This window comes from Mastigoproctus giganteus, chromosome 8 (assembly GCF_048544385.1).
Source record: "Mastigoproctus giganteus isolate SK-2022 chromosome 8, ASM4854438v1, whole genome shotgun sequence".
NCBI classification, from domain to species: domain Eukaryota; kingdom Metazoa; phylum Arthropoda; class Arachnida; order Uropygi; family Thelyphonidae; genus Mastigoproctus; species Mastigoproctus giganteus.
This window is the reverse complement of record NC_143582.1, coordinates 60,711,354-60,738,394: the sequence shown is the minus strand read 5'-3', so window position 1 is coordinate 60,738,394 and position 27,041 is coordinate 60,711,354. Positions and strand designations below refer to the sequence as shown.

The 27,041-nt window shown below is 33.8% G+C and overlaps 1 protein-coding gene across 1 annotated transcript in view; it reads left to right on the top strand.

Annotated features, from left to right (window-relative positions):
* LOC150081563 (proto-oncogene tyrosine-protein kinase ROS-like) overlaps window positions 1-27,041 on the top strand; it is a 356,247-nt gene that overhangs the window by 76,983 nt on the left and 252,223 nt on the right. Inside the window, exons 10-11 of the mRNA XM_090380246.1 lie at window positions 11,847-12,056; window positions 24,981-25,106. Coding sequence (XP_090236372.1) covers window positions 11,847-12,056; window positions 24,981-25,106 — 336 coding nt within the window. The remainder of the gene's footprint in view (window positions 1-11,846; window positions 12,057-24,980; window positions 25,107-27,041) is intronic.

The window sequence follows — 27,041 nt, the reverse complement described above, 5'->3', positions numbered from 1 at the left end:
ATGTGTAATCTACTAGAAAAGTTGAGAAAAGACAGTACTTATTTACAGCACATGATTAAGATTGTTTCAGTTGGAACACCTATAATTATACAAATGTTGAAAGATATATAAACTGAAAGAAAATAGCCACAAAGATCTTATAAACATATGTATACGTTATATATCAGGACTTCATTGCAACACTCTCAAAAAAAAAGTTAGATGGTGCTCACAAACTATCTTTTTTTCTTAGAATATGTGTTCAGAAGAATTTCTAGGATTTCAGCATTAGAAATTAATTATTCTGAAATAAAATGAAATGTTTTAAGCATTTCAATATCTTCTCTTTCTCCTTGCCTGCACTGCTATAATAATGTTCCATTCTGTTATTGAAAATAAAACTCATGCTACTTATAAAAATATCTGCCTATAAATTTGCATTAGTAAATTTATGAAATAGGGTCAATTGAGGTTAATTTTAGAAATTTATTATTTTCTCCAAAGTTTAATATTTTTCCATAGAAAATTGTCCATATTTTTCCATGAGTAATTACAGATGATTATGTAACAGAAAAATAATGTAAGATGCAGTAAAGTGTATATATATGCTTATTTTTGGTAAATATTAAATTTATTTTATTTTATTTTTTTTTTGGTGGCACCCCTAAACATTCTTAAAAGATTCTGGTGAAGGTAAAGAAAGCCAACACAAGAACGATGAGAAACATTGGATAACTTACATGGAAAATTATTTTCCCGATATGGCACTCTAGCACCGCTCGCTCGGTAAACAGACAGTAGGTGTTATCGGTCTGGAGCAAAGTCAAGAATGATATATTGACTGACAGGTAGGCTTGGCAAACGATGTGCTAATTGGTGCACAAACACAACACACAATAATATCGGTTTAGTAGCACTAATGGTAACTTGCCCTAATGAACACTTTCCATAATGGTGAAAAAAAAGTCAGGTTAAAAGTCACTTGAATCCCATGGGAGCTTGACCTTTTTTCTTTAGAATCACAGTCATATTTAGAAATACATTTATAAAAAAATAAATTTTTTTATGACTGTATTTTTATTTTATTGTTCAATAATATGCCCTAATTGTGAAAAAAGGTCAAGTTACCTCCGCTAGAATCCCATGGGAGCTTGAACCCTCCCGAAATGGAGGGGATAACCTAACCTTTATTCTTTAGAATTATGGGTGGACTAGCGCATAAATTGTTCATTAACAAAATATTAATTTTTTATTACTGTACTTTTATTTTTAAGGTCAGGTTATGAAATATAACGAAAAATAGAGAAACCTTTTCCTTTTTTCGTAACCAAACCTAAATCAACAATATAGTAAAAACACTCATGAACTCCAAAAATCTGCTTTTAATAATGAGAAAAAAACATAATGAAGAACATAAAAATGAACAGAACGAAACTTTTATTAATTTAGTTTTCATCAACCAACATTTTATTTTCCTTACAAATTTCTTCCGTCTTTAAAAGATTCATGGCTACTATTACCTGTTTACCGTTCATCACAAAACTATTATGCACTGTTCTTTACTCATAAATACACAGTAGTTTGTCGTCTGTCACACCCACCACCAATCATTTCATCGTTTGCCACACCTACCTGTCAATCAATATATCCTTCTCGATTTTGGCTCCAGACCAACACCTACTGTCTGTTTACTGAGCGAGCAGTGCTAAAGTCCAGTGTCAGGAAACTAATTTTCCGAGTAAGTTACCCGACGTTTCTCGTTATTCTCATGTTAGCTTTCTTTACCTTAGCCAAGATTCCCAGCTAGCTGAAAAGGTTGAACAGCACTGGTTTATATAACTTCTGTTCTGCACAATGTTTTTGGTTTAAGAACAAAGGCAGTTGTTGCTTTGTTGATAGAAGATCTTTTGGACAAATATCTAGCATGGGAGTAAGATTTTACAGCAGTCTTTTCTTTTCTGGTGCTAAAAGAAGCTGTTATTGAGAGTTGTTCATTGTTCCATTCTGCATAATGTAGTAATTAGTGAGTCACACTGGTTACCGTCATACAATGCATAAATTATATCTTGAACCTAGAACCTACTTTCCTGTTTCTTTTACTTTTTACCAAATTATTAAAAAGTGGATTTAAAATATGAATATTCCTGGGTTTAAAATATGAAATTCGTTTTTTAGACCTATGAACATCAGCAAAGATGCATTTTATCAAAACGATTGGAGAACTGTTCCATAAATTCCTCAGCATGTTACAAAGTGAAGGCCCTGCCATTCATATACTTTATGATGAGCTTTTACAACTTACAAGGAGAATCGTTAACTCAATTTATGGTTCCAGTTATATTGGAGACTGTTTCTGAACTTTTTAATATTGATACCATCTGTGCTTCTTCAAACCATGATCCTTGGAAGGAAATGGATATTAGTATTCTTAAATAGCAACTTACAAATTATGAGCAACTAAATCTCTAAAGCTGTTAATACAATAATAACCATGGTGGGAGTTACATCCCTATGCTTGTGATTGATCTCTCAATTTGCAAGACTGCTGTGATTAGTTGCCTTATGCTACTCTACTGTTTACATGTTTTGGCATCTCTCATCTTGTATGCTTATACCATTACTGGGCTGTCAGATACTGTACTGGGATTCCTGACCTCCATTGATGAGGTACAAGTACAAAAATAGCTGTTTGGGAGTGGCACTGCTCACTAACAAGTAACATTATACTTCTCTTTTTAGGGAAATGTTACTTATCGGTAGACAATTTGAGAGATTAATGCTTTTTCATGAAACTTTGCATCTTTCTTATACGTATACTATAAAATATGGATGTAAAGTATATCCCGATTTTACAGTTTTCCTAAGAGAAAGGAAATGAGAAAAATGAAAGCTTATGATAATATCTTCTGCACAATATGAAGCTATTTTTTTTTTGTTGCAGTCACTAAGTATTTTTAGCACATTTTCCTAAGGGGAAAAAAAAAAAGAAAAAAAAAAAAAAGAGTTCTTGTTTATACTCTGGCATGACCACCAGGTTAGTGAAGTTTACAATAAATCATCAATACAAACGTTAATCGTATTTAGCAGTCACAGGCTTGAACCCCAGTCCACTCAAAGAGGGGGCACCTCCGTAGCCAGGTGGGAAGGAGCAGCAGTGCGTAGCACATGCTTCTTGATTAGACCGGGGTTCAAGCCCGTCACCACCAAATACGGAGGATGTGGAAAGGTCAGGGAATGACCACCGCATATCGCGGAGCAATATGGCCTTAGTTGCTAATGCTCCTAAAAACCAAATAACTAACTATAAATAACTCAAAGAGGGCGTGATAAGATTGTGTTATTAAAATATCTTACCTTCCTTCATCATCAGCCAGTTACAATCCACTGCAGGATGAAGGCCTTGCCAGCAACTTTCCAGTTCCGTCTGTTTTGTACAATGGCCATCCATTTACTACCCATGAACTCGTGAATTTCATCTGTCCATCTCCGTTGTTGTCTTCCAGGTTTTCTTATAGCTCCTCTTGAGTACCAATCTGTTATTTTCTTAGTCCATCTGCCATCATGTCTTCAAGCTGTGTGTCCCACCTAAGTCCTCTTCAGTTCTTTAGTTTTGATAAGAATGTCATTTGTGTTTTTTGCCTAATCCATGTGTTTCTCTTCTTATCTAACTGATTCCTACCATAATTCATTCCATTCTTCACCGTGTAGTTTTCAGCTTCTCTTCCATTCTTTTGGTGAGTGCCCAAGTTTCACTTCCATAAGTCATGGTGGGGAGTATACATTGGTTCATTATTTTACATTTCAGACAAATTCGGTTATTGATCCTCAGTATGTGACTATATTTCCTGAATGCTATTCATCCAAAATTTATTCTTCTCTTGACATCCATCCATTTATCATTATTATAGCTAATGACTTGTCCCAGATATAAATATGAATCTACCTTTTCGATTACTGCTCCTTCAATGATTATATCCCTTTCTGTGGCATACTTGTTCATCGTTACTTTTGTTTTAGCCATATTCATCTCTGGTCCGAAATCCTTACTAACTCTGCATAACTGATTAAGATTTTTCTCTAATTCTTTGGGATCATGGCTTATGATCACAATTTCATCTGTAAATGGTTTATGTACTCTCCATTCACATTGACTCCTTTCTATGACCAGTCCAGTCTTCTGAAAGCTTCCTCAAGGGCAGCAGTAAACAACTTTGGAGATATCGTGTCTTCTTGTTGAACTCCTTTCTCAATTTTAAATTTGCTACTATCTTTGTCTAGTCTAATAAAGGAAGTAGCATTCTCGTATATTTTCTTCAGAATCATAATGTATGGGGTGTCTATGCCTTGTCTTTCCAATGCCCGAAACATTGCCTTATACTGTATGGAGTCAAATGCCTTTTCATAACCAACAAATGCCAGGCATAATGGTGTTTTATATTCATTTGCTTTTTTCATTAGCTGTGATCTTACATGAAGGTGATTTTAGTTGAGAATCCTGTCCTAAAGCCAGCTTGTTCTTTCTTGATTCTCATTATGTATTCTTTTTAATCTGTTAGTAATGACCCTTGTTAACAACTTGTAGATGTGGAACAGTAAGCTAATTCATCTATAATTTCCAATTTCTGATTTATCTCCTTTCTTATGCAGCAAAATTATGATTACATTATTCCACTCCTTAGGCATCATGCCATTCCTAATGTATTTTGTGAAGAGTCTTGCCAGTTTTTGTGTCATGTCTCTTCCTCCTACTTTTAACAACTCTACAGTAACTTCATCTTCACCCGGGGCTTTTTGATACTTCATTTTCTTCGATGCATGTTCTGCCTCATCAGGAAGGATATCGAGTATGTCATATGTGTTGCTAATTTGTGAACCATCTTCCTCACTGCTGACATCATTCCCTCGCTCCTTATATAATTCTTTATAGTAGTCCTCTGGGCTAAGGTAAAGAAAGTAAACACGAGAATGACGAGAAAAGTCAGATAACTTACTCGGAAAATTAGTTTCCCCAATACCAGACTCTAGCGCTGCTCGCTCAGTAAACAGATGGTAGGTGTTATCGGTCTGGAGCCAAAATCGAAAAGGATATATTGATTGACTGGTAGGCGTGGCAAAAGATGAAATGATTGTTGGTGGGCGCGACAGATGACAAGCTACTGTGTAGTCATTGGTTGGCATTATAATGTGTATTTATGAGTAGAGAACAGTGCATAATAGTTTTGCGATGAATGGTAAACAGGTAATAGTAGCCATGAATCTTTTAAAGATGGAAGAAATTTGTAAGGAAAATAAAATGTTGGCTGATGAAAACTAAATTAATAAAAGTTTCGTTCCGTTCATTTTTATGTTCTTCATTATGTTTTTTTCTCATTATTAAAAGCAGATTTTTGGAGTTCATGAATGCTTTTATTATATTGTTGATTTAGGCTTGGTTACGAAAAAAGAAAAAGGTTTCTCTATTTTTCATTATATTTCGTAACCTGACCTTAAATGGTAGGTTAGGAAATAATAGGAAAAGAAAGAAAGATTCTTTTTATATATATATATATATATGTATGTAGCGAATAGCTATTGAGGTGTTGATTGACGTTATGATGCATGTGTATCCACACAAGTGTCTTAAAAAATTTCTGCACTAGTCCACCCATGATTCTAAAGAAAATCGGTTAGGTTACCCCCTTCATTTCGGGAGGGGTTCAAGCTCCCATGGGATTCAAGTAGAAGTAACCTGAATTTTTTTCACCATTATGGAAAGCTGCAAGTAGGGCAAGTTACCATTAGTGCTTCTGAGTTACAGGATACTAAGCCGATGTTATCGTGTGTTGTGTTCATTCACCAATCAGCACATTGTTTGCCACACCTACCTATCAATCAATATATCGTTCTTGACTTTGCTCCAGACCAATAACACCTACCGTCTGTTTACCGAGCGAGCAATGCTAGAGTACTGTATCGGGAAACTAATTTTCCCCGTAAGTTATCTGATATTTCTCGTCGTTCTCGTGTTGGTTTTCTTTACCTCCACCATCTTCTGTTTGTTTGTTATTTGGTTTTTAGGAGCATTAGCAACTAAGGCCATATTGCTCCGGGTATATGCGGTGGTCATTTCCTGACCTTTCCGCATCCTCCATATTTGGTGGTTACGGGCTCAAACCCCGGTCTAATCAAGAAGCGTGTGCTACGCACTGCTGCTCCTGCCCATCTGGCTACGGAGGCGCCCTGCCATCCTCTGCTATTAGAATTTTGCCATTCTGCTATTTATAAATGCATCATCACTATTCTTTAGTTTCAGTTCATTTGTCTTTCTGTATTCCTGCTTATGACTGCTAATTTAAGTCCTTTTTCCCTTAATGCTTGTTCTACTTTTTTTGTGTTAAATCTTCTTATATTCTCTCTGACTCTCTAATGGCTTTAAAGATCTTTGTATTATTCGTACATCTTCATACATCTTACCTTCCTCATTTGATGCCAAAAATAAAGGCCTTGTCTGAATCCAGAAAGTAGCAGAACAGTGCTCATGGATCACATCTGCAAGTAATACTGATGTTTTTATAGTTGAATGAATATGAATTTGAGGATTTGAATAAGGAATTGTTTGTTGAAGAATATAGCTAAGATAAAAATGGAGAAAGAATTGTTCAGTGAAAAAGACTGGGTTTAATATTGGTCATCTGTTTTAGAGAAAATGTATTTAATCGAATTCATAAATATTCTCTGCTATAAAACCTTGTGAATCAACATTGACTTTATCAGTCAAACAGAAGTAGAGATTTTCAAAAAAAAGATGTAGAGATTTTTTAAGATATGCATATTTTCAAAAAGCAAGGTATTAACATCACAGAGGAGGTGTTCATTGTTCATTAGATATTGAGATAATCAGTGGTTTTAAAACTATTCACAATGTTGGTCAGACATGGAAATCTTGTCAATTTCCAGTTACTCCAAAACTTAAATTTTTAATGATGTGAATAAGAAATATAAAAAAGCTTTAGAGTTAAGAATACTTAAATATATATCTAAATTCTGCTGTTTAATAAATTTGTTTGAATTAAATGAACTGCTAAGATAAAAATGGAGACAGAATTCTTCTCATTTTTATATTTATGTTGCATGAATGTTGTAATGATGTAAGTAATGAATAAGAAATGATACATCTATATGCGAATACAAAAATTTAGAGTTTAATAGAGAAGAAAAGACATGAACAGGGGTGTTCGAGTGGTGTGGCTATGCAGGGCACCAAAATTTAGGGTGACCAAAAATGCCCCATAAATTCACTGATTTGCTGTAAATCTTAAGTAATGATACAAAGTCAATCTTACATTCCAATTCAAAAAAAGTAAGTAAAATTTTAAAAAATAAGTATTTTTCAGTTAATAGTAAAAATATAATGCATAAACTTCTCGCATAGGGTGCTGATAGACCTGGGGCCAGTTCTAGACATGAAATTCTAGTTTTATTATTACAGAATGGTTTCAAGTCTCAAAAAGGAATGCTAAGATGCGTTGGTGGTGGTGGACTGTAGATTGGATAGTTAATAATAATAAAGTTCATTAAAGTCACTCAAAAACCATTGTATTAAACTGCTCCATACATTCCTAGAGAATCTTTTTCTTTCATCAGTGGATGGATAGAGAAAAAAAAAAACATATACATCCAAGGAGAAATGCATCTTATAAAGTAACAAACTGAATTGAATAGTTGTTCAATATCTAGATTTCTCTGTCTTTCTGAAAAAATGCTGTTTTCTCCATGATTTTCTCTTCACAAAAAATTGTAAAACTGTTACACATTAAGTATGTATTAAAATTGGAATTTTTTCTTAATTTTGCAAATATGGCCATGATAGACACCCGAGAATAGTTTGATGTAATTGCTCAGTTAGCCCTAGAGGAGTCTTTATTCTACAGATTTCATTTTCAACTCAGAATTAAGAAAAAATTCACATTCACAGAATTTTTAAAAAATTCTAATCTTTTAACTTTGGCCCAGGAATTATACCTTACTACAAATACAGCCCAGGAATTATATTTTATCTCAATTTAGAAAGCAATAAATATTAATAAAAGAACTTAAAGTTTATTAAAAACTATTTTAATAATAGAATTATTTTCAAAGAAAATAAATTGATTGTTTTCAACACCAAATTTGCACACTGTTTGACAAAATTAGCAGAATGTGTAAAAAACGTTGTGTAACATGTGCAGCTTGCAATGAATTGGGACAAAATTTGGTATGGTGGTGTACCATAGAATAATGATGAAATGAAGAGACAATGAGAAACTTCAGATGGGTATAAGGGACATTTATGGGGGTTGTATAAGAATTACCAAAAAGGTCGCATTACAGAAGTCGATACATTGCTCAAAAATATGGTCACATGACATCAGTATGGCGTATGATCCCCTCCAATGGCTAAACAGACCTGACAGTGGTGAACCATGCTCCATATAAGGGTGTCTATAAGATTCTGTGGCAGCAGATCCCATTCTTCCACCTGTGCAAACCTTAGCTCACCGAGTGACAGAGGAGTTGGTTGTCAGCGTGCAATGTGATGCCCAAGGGCACCCCACATTTGTTCAATCAGATTTAAGTCTGGTGATCATGCTGGCCATGACAGTCATTGGATATATTCAGTTTCAAGATATTCCTCTGCCACTTGAGCTCTATGTGCAATGGCATTGTTATGCATGAAAAAAAATCTGGGCCAACTGCACCCATAAAAAGTCACATGTAGGATTTGAGGATATGTTCTCGGTATCACTGCATGGTTATGGTAGCCCAATCAAACACATGGAGGGGTGCAGATCATTATTCTGCCCCCACATGAGAACACTGTCTTCACTGTAAATGTCCCTTCACTGATGTTGGAGAGATGGTACCACATTCCTCGTTGTCTCCAGGTGAAATAACATCCAGAATCTGTTTGTAGGCTAAAACAGGACTCGTCAAAGAACAGAACTGTACCTCATTTGTCAAGACTCCAAGTCATATGTTCATGGCACCAGTTTCAACAAGCTCTGCAGTGGTTTAGGGTTAATGGGATACAAACCAGTAGCTTCCTTGAATTGAGCCTTAACACAGTCCAGTTGGAAATGTTTTCGCCTGTGGTCACAGCAACCTCAAGAGACAGTTGATAATAAGACATCATAGAGTTTTGTCTTGCTGTTTGAACTAGATAGCAGTCTATCCTGGTTGATGTAGCCCTTGGGTGACCTTGGCCAGCTCTTCTTGTAATGGTTCCTATCTCCTGAAACTGCTTCCATAGTGTTGAGATAACACTGTGTGACACATTAAGCCAACATGCGACTACCCAGCTTCAAGTCTACCATCATGTGACTGCCCAGCTTCAATGGCCCACCATCTCAAAGAATCATCTAAATGATGATCAATTGCCATCCTGAGTCCTGGAGATGTGACTGTCCCACTGAGCAAGCCAAAAAATGAGAATGAAGTGACGTGGTCATAACCTGTGTTTTTCTAGGCATAATTGGTTTGCATAATGTGTATCTCTGTAAGGTGATAGATTGATTTCTATTGGATACTTGGAATTTGTATGTGAGGATGCTTATTATATCAAATATTCGTCTTCGGCAACACTGTTGATAATAAAATATTCACAAAAAAAATTTTGTTCTGTTAATTTTGTTGAGTAGTGTAGTCTATAAATATAATCCAAAACACCGCGCTTCTCTGTCAATAAATTAATAAAGGTCACCTTCCTTGTCAATCACAATTAAAAATGACCAGTGAGAGAAAAGTGCAGAGACAGTACATCATGAATGTCAAAATAAGTTGACACAGTAAAACTTTATTGTACAGCTTTATGCATTAAAAAAAAATAAAAAAGGTTTAGTGCAAAATTTACACCTACTGTCAAGGTAATTTTTATGCTGATATGATTCAGTGAAGCATTACAACTTCAAATATTTAATGCACTTATAGAGGAAGCTGTATGACTTTAATAAATCTGGGTAAATTGCAGAACTTTTTTGGTGGCCAGCAACATTCTATCATAGATTCCTAAGACTAAAGCATGTTTCCTTATGGCAGTTGAAAGTCTGCTAGCTCCAAAAAGAATTCATATTGTTAAGTTAAATAATATTTAACTTTAATTTAAATATAATCATATTTGGAGAACCAATTTGTCATCTGATAATGCTATTTGGAGAAAAGTCTTTTTTTGAACCAAATTAAAACAAATTGGTTCCCCCCCCCTCCCAAAAAAAAAAATAAAATAAAAAGTTTCCATTATTCCTCAGTGGTATCATTGAAGGTAAATAAAGAGATATTTTGCAGATCAGTTCTGTCAGTCATTTCAGTAAGATAAACTACTAGATGCCATTATGAAAGAAGAAAGAACTGATGTGTAAAGTGGTCCTTGATCAGAGAACTTACAAAGGCCCAAGGAATCTTGAAATACTGTATAACAAGTTATCCCAAGTCATTCTTGTTATTTTAGTTATTCCTTATAGCAGTGTGTGTGTGCCAAAGAATATTCAATTAGGTAGGGGAAAAAAATTGCATGTGTTCCCTGTACACACAAAAGATGTTTTATGTGAAAACATCCTTGGCTTCGAAGAGGTTAGTGAAATCCATTTGTAGAATAGCATGATGTGCCACTAAAGAACCATTATTATGGTTCTTTTGTGACTTCATACTTCCCTAGTATGATGTTACAATCATACTTCCTACGGTTACTACTGCAGAAGTATGATTGCAATGTGTATTGTTGTGATCAAATATTTCATCACAATAATACACATCTGTCTCACATTTCCGTTAAATTCCATTGTTTGGTGCCATTAAAGATGTTTTCATATCAAAAAATCTACAGGTAGAAAAATGTTAGGTAAGGTAATGTTTAAAAACATACTGAATGGTAAACAATCTTATGGCTTTATTTTAATATAGAATGTGTATTTTGACAGTGAAATTTAATTTCCAGTCTGGTGTGCGCTCTAAGAAAATCTCCTGGTTTATCTGAAAAATATTGTTTACCTCCTGTTTTTTTTTTGTTTTTTTTTCGAGAAGGCCACCTGATTTTTTGTAAAAATGCCTATTTTTTGCCTGTTTTGGCAAAACTCTTCTTTTCCTTCTGTTTACACTAAATACTGAATATCCAGCTTCCCAAAAGTTTAAAGTTGACAGCTATATTCTCATTTACATTATTAACTAATATTTAACTTGTCTATCTGATCTACAGTTTTTCACCAGTAACTTATATCTTAGCATTCTTCCATAGACTTGCTGCCATTTATATCCATTTTAAATTTGTGCCATTTTTGACTAATTAAGAATATTTTTTAGAGATTAATTGATAATTTGATTTACTAAAATGTTTTTGGGTATTTTGAAAAGACTCTCATTAAATTGATTACTTTCTGTGTAAGAGATTATTCTATTAATTTTGTATTAACTGTTTATGAATATTTATGCTTTATTTAAGAATAAACAGGGAGTTACCTTTTATTCCATTGAAAGGAATTCTTCTTGATCAACTCTGCTTTTTGTGAATTATAAAATAATAAAAACAAATTGTCATTAAATTAATCTAAAATAATTTAAAACCCATAACGTGTTCCATACTATCAGTCCACGAGTAATCCAACACCCCCAGGATCGGCGCAGCACACCCCAACCTGATCCCAGGAATATCAAACCCCCCATGTAACCTCTAGTACTGGAAAACATTTTGTCAAAATCGCGAATATATTTTCGATGGAATAAAAGATAACTCCTTGTTTATTCTTAAATACTAATACAATGTAGGAAAATATCGAGCACATGTATGCTCTCACTTATTTAATTAATGAATATTTATACATTATTTCCTCTAATGAGACGAGTTATTTTTGCCTTTCTAGGAAAAGGGGCCTGGCAAAAGTGGTTGTACCAAATTCATGTTTTAGATCATGATACTGGTTTCAATATTAATGAAAAAAACATTAGTGATACTGTCTATACTTTGCATAATCTACGGCCAGATGCTTTATATTTTGTAAAAGTTAGAGCTTATAGTCAGGATGGTAAAGGACCATGGTCTTCTGAATTTGTTGGCAAGACACTAAAACAAGGTAATTTGTAAATTGTTAAACATTTTTCTAATTAGGCCATATGTAAAATTGAGTAATTATCTTTAGTTACAGTTTGAAAAATATGGTAACATATTTCACATTATCTTGAATCAGCAGAACAATATTAGTTATTTTAATTGCTATACCTTGTATTATTACAACCTAGTTGCATTAAAAATCTGTTTGCTGTGCCAAAAAATTAATTTGATTTACTAATCAGTTTCACAGCAGCTGCTCAATGTACAATAAGATTGTGGTCTAATCATGAAACAAAGGATCAGTAACAAAAACTAATATTAATTTTTCACATAATTGTCTTTACTGTCAATAAACTGTTTTTCAGTATTCATGTCCCTTGTTTGCAGAAGGCCATATCTTGAGAGAATTTTTTGGTACCTCAGATTTGATTTACAGACTGAAAAGCTCAATATTACAAACATTTTCTCAACCTCAGCAACTGCACTTTCATATGGTAGTTAGTTACCTTTTGAAAGTAAAATGAATGAGAATGAAATACTTATATATTTTACAAATCCAATATACCCTATATTTTATAGACATATACAAAATATCACAGTACAGCATAGTAGAGTTTTGTTTTGCTAAATTAGTGTTTGCTACTATGATATTTTCTTTTTAATCTGGTATCGGGACCAGGATGAACTTTTGTGAGATAAAGCCACAAAAATTTGTGAGGTACAAATAATAATAACAATTTAAGTATTATTCAATAATGTATGTACAATACTTTTAACTGTAGGCCAGGAATAGTAGTTCTGTTTGCATGTCAGTTAATTGGCTCTGCCTAGTATAGAAAATGCATTTTCTGATATTTATAATTTGGTACAGTACATCATTATTACACTCAAGAACTTTTGGAAATAAATTTAAAATAAATGAATAAATACAGTATAAACTTTCAGACCCAGACCTTTGAGCTTGATCATTTCCGGATCAGGATGAAACCTTATTGGTCGAGCAGCATAATATCAGCATACTGTACTTTGTTTTTACCATGATATAAGATTGTATTCTATATAGAAAATAAACTGCAGTTTATGCATTTAATGAAAAAATGTATCAACCAATGACCCCTTTGTGTCATTTGGCCATTCTAATAGTAATCCCATAACAAAAACACAAAAAACTTTTGGTGCACATCCTCCCATTATATTATTATATCTATCAAAAATCATTCCTGATTCATGAACTTCCCACTTACAATCTACTTCTCAGGAATGATTGTATGATGTGAATACTCCCGGGTCACAAATTCCATTCTTTAAGACAGGACCTTGAACTGAATTCTGGGAGTATGAATCATGAATTTAAAATAATTTGAATGTAACGTGAAAGTAGGGATAGTAATAAACTAATAATAAGTAAAAAAAAAAAAAAAAAATGGGACATATATTGTATAATAGAAAGGTTTTGTAATAATACATATATTGCATAATACATATAATACATATTTCTTTCTATTATACATATATTGTATAATAGAAAGAAAGGTTTTGTAATAATACAAAACAATCTATTTTGATTTACTTGTGCTTATTCTTTTGTGTACAAAGTAAGATGGATGTAAAGATTTCGGTTTGATACCACTTTATGGGAGTTTATAATGCAGCTTACATTATGGATTTTTTCTTGAAAATTTTGTTACATGATCCAAGAAAGGTGCTGTAGAAATATCATTTTCAAAAACAATTCTGTATACTAATGCTTTTTTTTAAATCATGTTTTATCTAGTGTACAGTGAAGTTTTTTGTATTTCACATCAGTTTTTGCAATTTATGGTTTATATTGTAAGATTTTTAGGTATATCAGGAAATTAGACCATATTGTGCTATTGTGTATTGCCTGTGCAAAGTGGCAATTTATAATGTGGCTAACAATAAATGAAGTGCCATTAAATTTTGTTAGTAGATGCAATACATATTGAGGAAAAAACACCTTAATAATAAAGAACACACAGTATTTCAAAAACCAATTTAATGTACACTTTTCTTTGCATTCAAAGCAGCAGTCTAATTATTTTCTATTCCAACTTAAATAAGTTGGAGCATGCATCCATCTTAGTTGAGTGAATTAGCTACAGCTACTGCATCCTTCATTGTGCCTTATCTCACACATGGAATAATGCAACAAATGAGATATCTTCATTGAGAATTTAGCAAAGAAATGTGATGTAATCTCATATAATACTATCTTGCTTTCAGCATTTCAGGTCTAATATTTGCTGTTGAACACGTGATGTAGTAGTGGCATGTGATGCAAGAAAGCAAGTGTATAAGCTTATGCAGCATCAGCCAAAAAAAAAAAAAAAAAAATTACACCATTCCCTCCAAATGCCTGTCCAGTTCCTCCTTAAATTTATTTTACCTATCAACTTCCACAACGATAGATGGAAGTTTCTTCCAGCAATTAACCACCCACTGGCTAAAGGCAAATTTCTGCACATCTATTCTACATCTGTCTTTTCTTAATTTGAATTTATGCCCCCTTAGGTTCGTATTCTGAACAAGTGGAAGGATCCCATCAGAATTCAGCATGCTGAACCCATTCAAGGCCTTATACACCTCAATCAGATCACCGCACAGGTGCCTAGTCTCCAGCCACTGCAATTTGCAGAACTTAAGCCTCTCTTGGTAAGAGGATCCCTTCATTCCCCTCACCAATTTTGTTGCCCTTCTCTGTACATGCTCAAGTAAATCTACATCCTTCCTAAAATGAGGCCTCCAGACCTGTACGCAGTACTCAAGGCGTGGTCTGACCATTGCCTTATACAGAGAGACAATCACCTCCTTTTCCCTGCTAGCAAAATTCCTATATATCATTGACAAAACCCCATGACCTGCCCTGGCAGCCTGTCTGCATTGCTCAGAAAACTTCATATCTGACTGCACAATTACTCCCAGGTCTTTTTCATTTTCTACCACCTTAAGTGTAATACCACACAGTTGGTACATTTCTCTGGGGTTACTTCTACCCATATGCAGTACTTTGCATTTGTCAAAGTTAAACTTCAGTTGCCACTTCTTAGCCCATCTGCCCAAATTTTCTAGATCCTGTTGCAGTAGCACACTGCCATTACTGTCATTAACAACCCTGCCAACCTTTGTATCATCTACAAACTTCAATACTAAGCATGATATACCTTCATCAATATCATTGATAAATATACAAAACAACAGTGGAACCAACACCGAACCCTGTGGGACTCCACTAATAATGTTAGTCCACGAAGAGCAGCACCCATTGATTACCACCCTCTGTCTTCTCCCACTCAACCATCCTTTTATCCATTGTAACAACTTACCCTTAATACCATTCTGCTCCAATTTGTACAATAATCTTCCATGCACAACAGTGTCAAAAGCTTTTCTGAAATCCAAATATATGATATCAAAATTATTTTTTGTATCCAGTTGCTTTGTAACCACGTCATAATATCCTATCAAATTTGTCAGACAAGACTTTCCCTTAACAAATCCATGCTGTGTCTGAATTATTGCTGCAGTCTTGTCTAGATGATCTTGCAATGCATCTTTAACCAGTGACTCCATTATTTTACCTGGAACAGAAGTTAAACTAACTGGTCTGTAATTACTCATGTAACCCTTCAATCCCCCTTTGTGAATTGGCGATGCATTTGCTCATCTCCAGTCTGTGGGGACCTCCCCTGAGTCAAAGGATGCTCTCATAAGTATGGCTAAGGGTTTTCTTAGTTGCTTTGCCGCCTCCTTTAATATTACTGGATAGATCCCATCCACCCCAGGTGCCTTTCTTATGTTTAACTTCAACAATTTCTCCTCCACTTTGCTCTCAGTTATTACAAAATCATTAATCATTAAGCACCCTGCTACAATTTGATAACCTTCTGCCATTTTCAAACCTTAACTTCTCATGTGTGAATGTAGATGCAAAATACTCATTCCGTTTGTTTGCTATCTGAGCAGGATCATCAACAGTCGAACCATCGATATCAAGTGGACCAATCAGATTCATCCCCTTTCTTTTAGAGTTTATATAAGTAAAGAAATCCTTGCTGTTTTACTTAGCATCCTTTGCCAAAGATTTCTCATAATCTGCCTTCGCCTGCCTAACCTCCTTTGTGACCTGATTACAGACTAGCTTATATCTGCCATAGGCTTCTGAGTCGCTTGATAATTTATATGCATCCCATGCATTTTTCTTCTCTGTCACGAGTCTCATTAGTTCATTTGATAACCATTTAGGCCTAAACCTTGAACAATATTTCTTAATAGGTATGAAACTTTTAGTAGCTTCCACGATTAATTCCTTGAATGCTTCCCACTTAGAATTTACTGTTGGTAACATCATCAGTTGATCCCACTGTACAGAATTTAAAAACTGTCTGAGACCACTGTACTCACCTTTACGGAAGCAAAAACCCTTTTCTTTACCCCTGATGGTTATTATACCTTTAAGTAAATCCTACATCAGTACACTGTGATCACTGCCACCTAGTGGTTCCTTTATCTGAAAATTCTTAATACACAAATGATCACTGCTGATAACCAGATCAAGAGTATTACCCTCTCTGGTTGCCTCTCGAACATGCTGCTGCAGAAAACAATCATTCTATAAATCCACAAAAGTCTTACTAGTGTGTGAATGACCACCCACAAGTTCCAGTCAATATCTGGGAAGTTAAAATCCCCCATTATAAGACATTCTGATTTACTAGCCCACGCTATTTCTCTGTACAATTGTTCATTGTACTCATTCGAGTCATTAGGCCTATAACACACTCCTACTCTTATTTTTGCTTTTGCAGTGCTTACGTCACACCAAACTGACTCAACAGTGCACTGTTCATCTGTATCAACTGGATGTACTTCTTTTTGATTTTGTTTTTCTTAATTAACAGCATGACACCTCCTCCCTTCCTATCCTGTCTATCCTTTCTGTACACATTGTACTCTTCAAATTCCAACTCTGCATTCCTAATATCAGTGTGACACCACGTTTCTGATATCCCAACAATATCCACCTTTGATGTCTTGACCAACACTTCAAATTCATCAAATTTATTTACTATACTTCTAGCATTGGTATATATGCAAGCATACATGCACCTATTCCTATTCACCCTGACACATCCCATATACCCACCTGTTTGACGATAACTGCCATCAGTCCCTGAAACCCCCAGCAGTCCTCGCTCCAGGTCACTACTTATTCTAATAGAAGTTGTGCAAGAGTCACCTTCACCTCTGCCTGCGGCTACTTTTAACCTTTTAGTCTGTGAAGCCCCCCAAGCTAGCAGTTTTCCGACCCACCTAACACTGCCTCGATAGCATCAGCAAATATTCTTGCATCCTTTCTATTTAAGTGTATCCCATCCCTGTAGAAGCAGTCTCTCCTGTTGACAAGCACAGATCACACTGAAAAAAATTCTACCCCTTGAGCCTTGCACATTCCCTCCAGGGCTGAATTGATTGACAAGGCTCTCATCATGTACTCCATCCTATCGTGTCTGGGCAGAATTGCAGACACTTTCAAATTTAACCCATTATAATGTTTCCCATAACTTCTTCCACCTCGATAATAAAGATAGTATCCTAAATGTCTTCTATTTAATCTTTTCCTCTTCTTCAGTGATACCTTCAGTTACTTCCTTTAGCATCTCATTGAAGTACTTATAAATGATAAGGATGAAGTATTAACTTCATTCTTATCATTTCTGATTATCTTTAATTATGGTTTTTTTTTTTTTTTTGCCTTTTTAAATACTTGTTTTCCTTATGTTATCTTTCACACATATCTTATTTCTCTTGCAATTTTCTTTATATCGCAGTGAGGATTTCTTAGATTTATTTGTGAAAAATTTCTTATAACATTTTTTTTCTTTTCTGTAATAACTTTTTTGTCCACCATGGAACTTTGAATTTCCTGTCTTTACACACACCTCTCTGTATACCTTGTATATCTCTTTTTTTAATCCAATAAAATTCTCTTAAATGTTTGCCATTCTCCAGTCATATTAGCATCAGTAATGTTATTTCAATTTTGAGCAATTAATGGCTGTTAGAAAATCTGAAAGCTTTTTGATTTTCATTCATTTTAATGTGTTTTTTATATCTTTTATTTTTGACACTAATTACCATTTTTAATTTACTCAAAATAAAATGATCATTCTTATCTCAAATCCTTTATATATCCTCAGATCTTTAAATAATTTGTCAAGATCCTTTTCTATAATGATATAATCAGTTATTATGCTTTTTTTGTTACTATTATGATCCCTCACATTAAACATGTGGCAATCTTTATGCTTGAAATATTATGGTTATAATCAAAAGTGCAAGAGGCTTGCAAAAAAATCTTTTACCATTACAGTTAGATTTACCTTTTTCTTCAAATTTTCTTAAAATATCCCTCTAGATATACTTGTCTTTTCCTGTCTTGCTATTTCAATCTCTAACCAGTACTGTTCTTGTTTTGTCATTATTGTTTATTATTTATAAGGTAATAAAGAACTCTTAAATTTTATACATATACATATATTAGATAGTATGAATCAGAGCTGTAATACTCAATATGTTCTACGTTGATAATAATATTAGTAAATTAATAAGAGGAGTTTACCTCAATATAGTACGTGGAACACTTCCGTATGATACCCTCCAGAAATTAAAACGGAAAAAACGAAAAAATCGACAACTTACCGGTCCATTAAAGTAAAATATAAATAATTAAATAATCAATTTAACACAATTCAAAATCAATTCAAAACAATTAAAATTAAAATTAACGCAATTAAAAGAATAACGAAAATATTCAAAACGATCTTCCTTCCTGAAGCTGACAATGCTTTTCGACCGACTGTCGTGATCACAGGAATGAAAATCACCGAATCAGGCTAAACCTGCAACTTAAATAGTGATTATGTGTCTTCGCGCATGCGCGTAAAGGTCCACGCATCGGAGATCAAATATGGCTGCCGAACATTAACAGAATTCTCGTGTAATTTAATTTCAATGGTTTCTGCAATTAATAGTCGCGTATAATTACGTTGAACGTTAAGTATTTTGGCCTCGTTAAATAAAAAAGTATGTTTTTCGTTAATGGCATGAAAGGCTAATTCTGACGCTGCTGAACGAGAAGCACGAACTGAGGCTTCGTGTTGATTTACACGAATATTAAGAGAAAACCGCGTCGAACCCTGATAAGACGAGTCGCAATCACCGCAAGAAATGTTGTATACTAGATCATTAATTTGTGTTGCGAACGCCGAAAGAACCGAGCGATTGTTCAGTATAGTGTGTAACTTCCGTATAGGCCTAGCTATAATTTTAAATTCGGTATCTTTAAAGAATCTGTTAAGCTGTTTGTGCCACTGTTCAACGTATGGGACAGAAATAAAGTATTTTTTGATATTACTATTGTTGATTGGTGCAGTATTTTGTATCCTATCCTTAGCTTGTACCCTAATTCGATTTATTGTGTTAATGGGATAACCCCTGTTCAAGAATCTGCTAGTTAATATTTGTATTTCTGAGTCCAAAGCAGAATCCGTCGTTGAATATTTATAGGCATTTAGAAATTGATTAAAGATAATCGATCTTTTGTAGGTGAACGGGTGGTAGCTATTATAATGTAGAAGCATACCGGTGTTTGTGGGTTTTCGATAGATGCTAAATTGTATTTTGTTCGAGTCCCGGGTAAGCGTGAAATTTAGAAAGTTTAATGATTTTGTATCCGTATCTTCCCTTTCCAATGTAAATTTGAGTCTAGAATGAATATTATTAAACGAATGTAAAATGTCTTGGATAGTACTACTATCGGTAATAACTAGAACATCGTCTAAATACCTCCCATAGTATGTGATACGGGGACGAAAAGGTGTCAAATGTATCTGCTCAATCGTTGAGAGATAGATCTCTGACATTAAGCCACTCAGGCTCAAACCCATTGGTAATCCAAAAATTTGTTTGTACACCTTGTCTCGAAAGGTGATGTAGTTAGCCTCAACTAATAGTTTAATTAAGTGAAAAATTTCCTTAATAGGCAGCTTCGTATAATTAATCGGTGTCGAGTTTTTATTTAACATATCCCAAATAATATCTAATGTGTATTCAACGTTTACATTCGTATATAATGAGGTAACATCTAATGAGAATAAATTGTCATTGTCGCCGAGTCTACAGTCTTTAAGATTATTAAATAATGTATCGTAATTCTTAATCCCAAATTGTATAACCTGTCTAAAAGGTTTTATAATGTTATATACATATGTGGCTAAGGCTGAAAATGCCGAGTTCCTGTAGGAAACAATAGGTCGAATCGGAAATCCAGGCTTGTGTAATTTTACCTGACCAAAAAGTGCAGGAATATTGTATGTTCTGGATTATGTCGATTTTTTCGTTTTTTCCGTTTTAATTTCTGGAGGGTATCATACGGAAGTGTTCCACGTACTATATTGAGGTAAACTCCTCTTATTAATTTACTAATATACATATATATATATATATATATAGGCAACCCCTGTATAACACAGTACTTCTACAACATTGTTTTACTCTAACATGATTGATAAATTGCGGCAATCTTCATACAACATGGTACTTATATAACATGGTTTCATTGTAACATGTTAGAGAATTGTGGCAAACTTTGCATAACACAGTATTTTTGAACTTTTGTGTGGGGAAAACCTTGCTATTATGTCGGATGAAATTTTTTCAACATTTCCATTCTTTTTTGTGAATCCCTGCTGCTGACTCACTAGTTGTTATGCAAAAAAAAAAAAAAAAAAAATATTGGGAAATCCCCATATTTTATTTTGTTGAGAGATCATGTTAGCTTCTGCACTATTGAACTTGTGCCTTTTTGAGACCGTAAAAAATTGTGATTTCGAAGCTTGCAGTTCTTGACTGTTAAGGTTTTTGTAAGGTTATTTTGGTTTTTATTTGATCATTTATAAATTTTCTGGGTATGTATTACTAAACATTTTTCTTATTGGAATAATTTCTTTGTTGTGAATTAAATTCCAGCCCATAATTATGCATAAGGAAAGTAAAAAAGCACCGTTCAAAAGAAACTTTATTTCTCTAGAATCAAAGATACAAATTTTGAATCATCTTAAAAAAGGGAAAAAGGTATCATACGTTGCAAAAAGTTTAAATTTAAATGAAGCAACAATCCGGACCATAAGGAAAAATAAGGATTATACAGGAGCTTTCATTTTGGAAAATATGATAGCTCGTCCCAGAGTGTCCATAATTGAGAAAATGGAACAAGCACTCAGTATTTGGATTGACAAAAGCAGTAAAAAACGGGTCCCATTAGATGGCAATGTAATTAAACAAAAGGCACTAAAAATTTATAACCATTTAAAAGAAAATGGAGAATCTTCTGTTAACTGGAGTTTGTTGCCAGTAAAGGTTGTTTGAGTGATTTAAAAACCACTTCTCATTACATAACATAAGAATTCAAGGTTAAAGTGCAGTGGCTGATAATGAAGCTGCCAAGAAGTATGCAGAGAAACTTCAAAAATTATTAAAGAGCACAGATACACACCACATCAAGTTTGTTACTGCCAATGAGACAAGTCTTTGGTGGACAGAAATGCCCAACAGAATGTTTATTTAAAAAAAAAAGAAAACTGCACCAGGTTTCAAGGCATAAAAAGATCATGTAACGTTTCTTATGTGCAGTAATGCATCAGGCGATTACATGATAAAATCTATGCTAGTTTATAGATCCTCTAATCCTCATTCAATGAAAGTTGTAAATAAAAACGCATTACTGCTGTACTGGAAAGCAAATAAAAAGCTTAAACTTAAAAATTTACAAATATCTATCAAGGAAAAAAAACAAACCCAGATTACTGATTTTTTAAAGAGAGCAGAAGATACACGAAATCTAGATGTTGCAGAAGAAAGTTCAGAAGGTGAAGATATTCTGCAACAGAGAAAACATTCTCATTTGATTGTGCTTAGCAGAAATGAAGAGGAAGAAAATTAAATGAACATACATAAGGCCTGACGTAGCCGATTGGTCAAGAGCCCGAGTGCAGTAGCACATGCTCTTTGAGTGGACTGGGGTTCAAGCCTGTGAATACTAAATGCGATTAACATTTGTATTGATTGATTTATTGTAAACTCCACTAACCCAGTGGTCGTGCCAGAGTATAAACAAGAACATTTTTTTTTTTATTATTATTATCTGACATATATGTATCAGTGTTTCTAAGACGTTTGTTCAGTTATTACTATTTTTAATAAAAATTAATTTTCCGATAGTTATAAAAAAATGGTGTATTTTTGTTAGCTTTTGGACCATAACCTCCTTTTTGTACTGGTTCTTAGTTCTGTATAACATGGTTTTGCACTACACAAGATTTTATAGGAATCTAATTACCATATTATACTAGGTGTTATACTGTGTTATATATATATATATATTTTTTTTTTTTTTACCCTCAACTGAGCCATATGCACAGACAAATTTTTCCACCCAACTTTTCATGTTTTAAATTTTACCTAAATAACTATACTGGAAAATGCTTTCAAACCAATTAAACATTCTTCCAGCCTAGTTCTAAAAACTATTGCTACACCTTTCTTGTGTGATGCCTTAATTCCTGAGTAATTTAATGTATTATTATTACTGTTCTTATATCATATTGACTTTTAATTCTTCAACTAACCCTAGTTTATTAGAAATTTCATACTAAGTGATATTGTGCACTGCAATTTTGTTTTGTTTCAGGAAAGTTATGGGCAGGCAACTGAATATTAGTGATAGAGTAAAGACTGCAGTCAGATATGAAGTACAGGGATCAGTAATAGATGTTGAGAGGTGATGGTGTGTTGAAGGAAGAAACACTATAACACTGAATGCTAAAATCATTAAAAGTTGCTATCAAAAAATGATACCCACAGGATCTGTGACTGCTATAAAGCACAGTGGAAGATATCTACTTTCTGCATTATATGAGAATTAGGGCATATGTATATGAAACTAGGCTGACTTGCTATTCTGTATAGAAAATTTTGAAAACAGAAATAAACTGGAAATCATGGAAACTTCACTGCATGCAGGAGGTAGTTGTGGTTGTTGGATTGGAATGCCAAAATCATGCTTGGTGGCTTCAGTAACAGACACATTAGCCATTATTATGCATGACACTATCAGGGAAAACAGTGGAGGAGGATGAAAATCATTCCAAAGTGACAGTGTAATGTGGGATAATATATAACAGAATTTTAAACCTGTACATTTACAAAATATAGTGAATTCAGCAAGAAATCCTAACATTAGCATTAGTAGAGGCATATGATGCAAGAAAGCAAGCTTATGCAGCATCAGCCAAAAAAAAAAAAAAAAACCCGCTTCCACTTCACTCCTCCGTTCATTTGAAATACCTGTCCAGCTGAGCCTTAAATTTATTTAGGCTATCAACTTCCATGACAAGGGATGGAAGTCTGTTCCACCAACCAACTACTTGCTGGCTAAAGGCAAATTTCTGCACGTCTATCCTACATCTGTCTTTCCTCAATTTGAATTTATGCCCTCTCAGGTGATTATTCTGAGCAAGAGGAAGAATCCCATCAGCATTGAGCATGCTCAAACCATTCAAGGCTTTATACACCTCTATCAGATCACCTCACTGGTGCCTAGTCTCCAGACACTGTAATTTGCAAAACTTAAGCCTTTCTTCGTAAGAGCATCCCTTTGTTCCATTCACTAATCTTGTTGCCCTTCTCTGTACTCGTTCCAGCAGCTCTACATCCTTCTTGAAATGAGGCCTCCAGACCTGTATACAGTACTCAAGGTGTGGCCTGACCATTGCCTCATACAAGGGAATAATCACCTCCTTATCCCTGCTAGAAAAATTCCTGTATATCATTGACAAGACACCATGAGCTACTCTTGCAGCCCATCTACACTGCTCAGAGAACTTCATATCTGCCTGCACAATTACCCCCAGGTCCTTTTCATTCTCTACCACTGTTAGTGTAGTACCACAGAGTTGATATGTTGTTCTGGGGTTGCTGTTTTCCATATGCAGTACTTTACATTTGTCAATGTTAAACTTCATTTGCCACCTCTTAGCCCATCTGCTCAACCTTTCCAGATCCTGTTGCAGCAGCAGAGTGTCAGTAATGTCCTTGACAACCCTGCCGACCTTTGTATCGTCTGCAAACTTGGACATTAAGCTTGATATACCATCATCATTATCATTTATAAATACAGAAAACAATAATGGACCCAACACTGAACCCTGAGGGACTCCACTAATAACATTAGTCCACGATGAGCAGTTTATTTTGAAAGTTATACATTGGCCAAATGCACAGAAGATTTTTTTTTTTTTTTTTTTGGAAGGATGGCTACATTTTATTATTCCTCTGTAAAACTGCCTCAACATGAATTTCCCTAATAGTTAGATTGACAGGCATGGCTAGAAGAGTGGTCTGCAAGGAGCCCTGATTTCACCAAGATGATTTAGAGCGGGAAGGAACTGGGCCAATGAAAAAGTTTATCAGAGAAAACCAAACACTATTGATGAGATGGAAAAAATTATCAGGGAAGTGAGTAGCACAGCTCTTATGGATTTACTTTCTCAGTGGAAGTGTAGTCGTCAGATTGAGAAAATTTGTTGTCAGTGCTGGCTATTGTTAACTGTCACTGTATATTAACATGGTGCATTTTAATGGTCAATATGAATAGCATAAAATTGTTTAGCAGACATTGCTTGTTAAATCATTTGTCTTGTAGTGTTCCATAATAAATTTTTAAAAATATGTAGTGACTTTCAAATCAACCCATACAGTATATGATTGCAGAAAATTTTTTTTAATGATACAAATCATTTTTTCTGCCTAAAGTAATAATTAAAAAAAATCATAATTTATTTATAAAATACTATTTTTTTGCTTTTAGGTCAAGTAGCTGGTTATCCCTTTGTTTTGTGTGGTGCAAGAGAGGGTCTACTTAAATCAAATATTGTTGGAGACAATGTAGAGCGATTAATTCACAAAATTAATTTGAATAATGCTCACATCACAGGTTAGAAACATGGTATATATTTGTTCTGGATTGTTTTTTTATTATATTATTTTTAATTTATAAATTCTTTAATACAAATTCTTTTGGCATAATTTAGTTTTGTTTTAGCAAAATAATGCTGCAACAGCGGTAGCAACCAACACCAATTTCAATATGTTATTCCTAGTTGATATTATAAAAGCCAAAAGACAATCCTAATGCTAAAGAATAGAACTTCCAAAGATATGAAGTATTAAAATCCAGTTCTCGAGATTTGTAGAATTATGAGCATTTAAGTTGTTGCTAAGAAGTAGATATAGTAACAAAATCACAGGAAATATTGCCAGTCACCATTTATCTGTGCTGGAGGAATTTAGAATGGGGGGAAAAGTTTAATTTATTTAAAAGGCAAAAAAAAAAAAAAAAAAAAAATCGCATTTTGAGATAAGCAAGTCTGTATATATAAGAATAGCAATGGTGATTTTGGATAGTTTCTAACATAACTAAAATGACATCCTGAATATATTTGAAGATATTATTTTTGTTATAATTCAAGGTAAAGAAGTACTGTATAATTCTGTGTAACAAAAATTACTGTCTGGCATTAACTAGCACAAATTATTAAACTAAATCAGAAATGCTTATGAATTTCTGTGATTTCCTTTTCTGCAACAACCGTGTGCATAACTTAAAATACTTATAACTCCATAGCACTTGAGATCAAGCTAATGTGTTCATGTAACATTTTTGACTGAAAGTCAGTAATTAATAATTAATTCTAAGAATAATAATGCAAATATACTAGTCTTGCACGCTTCATGGAACATGAGTTTATCTTGGGCATACGCCTATAAGTTCATGACCTGCTAATAATTATTAGAATGCCAAACGAGCCTGACTATTGAAAGGTGACTAGTTTTGTCCTATTTAGGAATACAAATTCATAAATAAGATAAAAACCTGGTGTTTTTTGGCATATTTAAAAAAATTATCAATTTATTGATCAGATACAGCATACAGTATCCTACTTATTCATTCAAATAAAGAATTTTTCGTTCCTGGATTCTACATCTCTTGCTAGCTGCTTCCTTGCAATAGGAAAATTATTTCAATACGAAATTGAATTAGTTCAATTGCAATTTGTAATGATTACTTTTCTGTTTTATTTTAGTGTCTTTGCTTACATGCATCTGATAGCTAACTCTACTATATTTTAGCTTATGAAAGTGGAAAAACAAAATGAACTATTATACTTGCAGTAAAGCTTCATAACTGTTTTCATGCCATCTGAACTGATGTCAACTTTACATCATAAATGAGATTGCCTTCTAGACTATTTGGTTACTGAACAAAACTACTACTTATTGTGTGAGTAGAAATCTGCTTGCATTGTATACCTGATCAACTAATACATGCATTCTACTGCAGGCTGCTTTTGTTCTGCTTTGTTTTGTTTTGTTCTGTCTGTTAGAGTCAGTCTGTGATTGATAGTTACCATACATTCAATATGTTTTAAATAATTGATTAATACAAATATTTTGAATGTCGGTTCTCATACTTTTATTTTTGTTGGCCGCATATATTCTGGAAGAAGTAAGGGGGCAAAAAACTGAAAAACACATTAAACTAAATATTTTTAAAAATTTGTAAAGCATGTGCTGTTAATAGCAGAAATTAAAGTGAATAAAGGATTATAATGCATAGAATACACATTAATTAATAACAGAAATTTAATTGAATAAAGGATTAAACCATCTATATACTTGGCCAGTATTACCAAATTAAAAGTGATAGTGTCTCACCTCATGCTACAGAATGTCCCAGCTTGTCACCAAGTGCATTTTGGGAACTAGGATGAATTTGTGACCTTGAGGCTGCAGAAGTGATGTTAATCCCCTAGGAATTGTTATTAATTAATAGTTACATTTTTAATCATATTTTTAAGATTAATGTAAT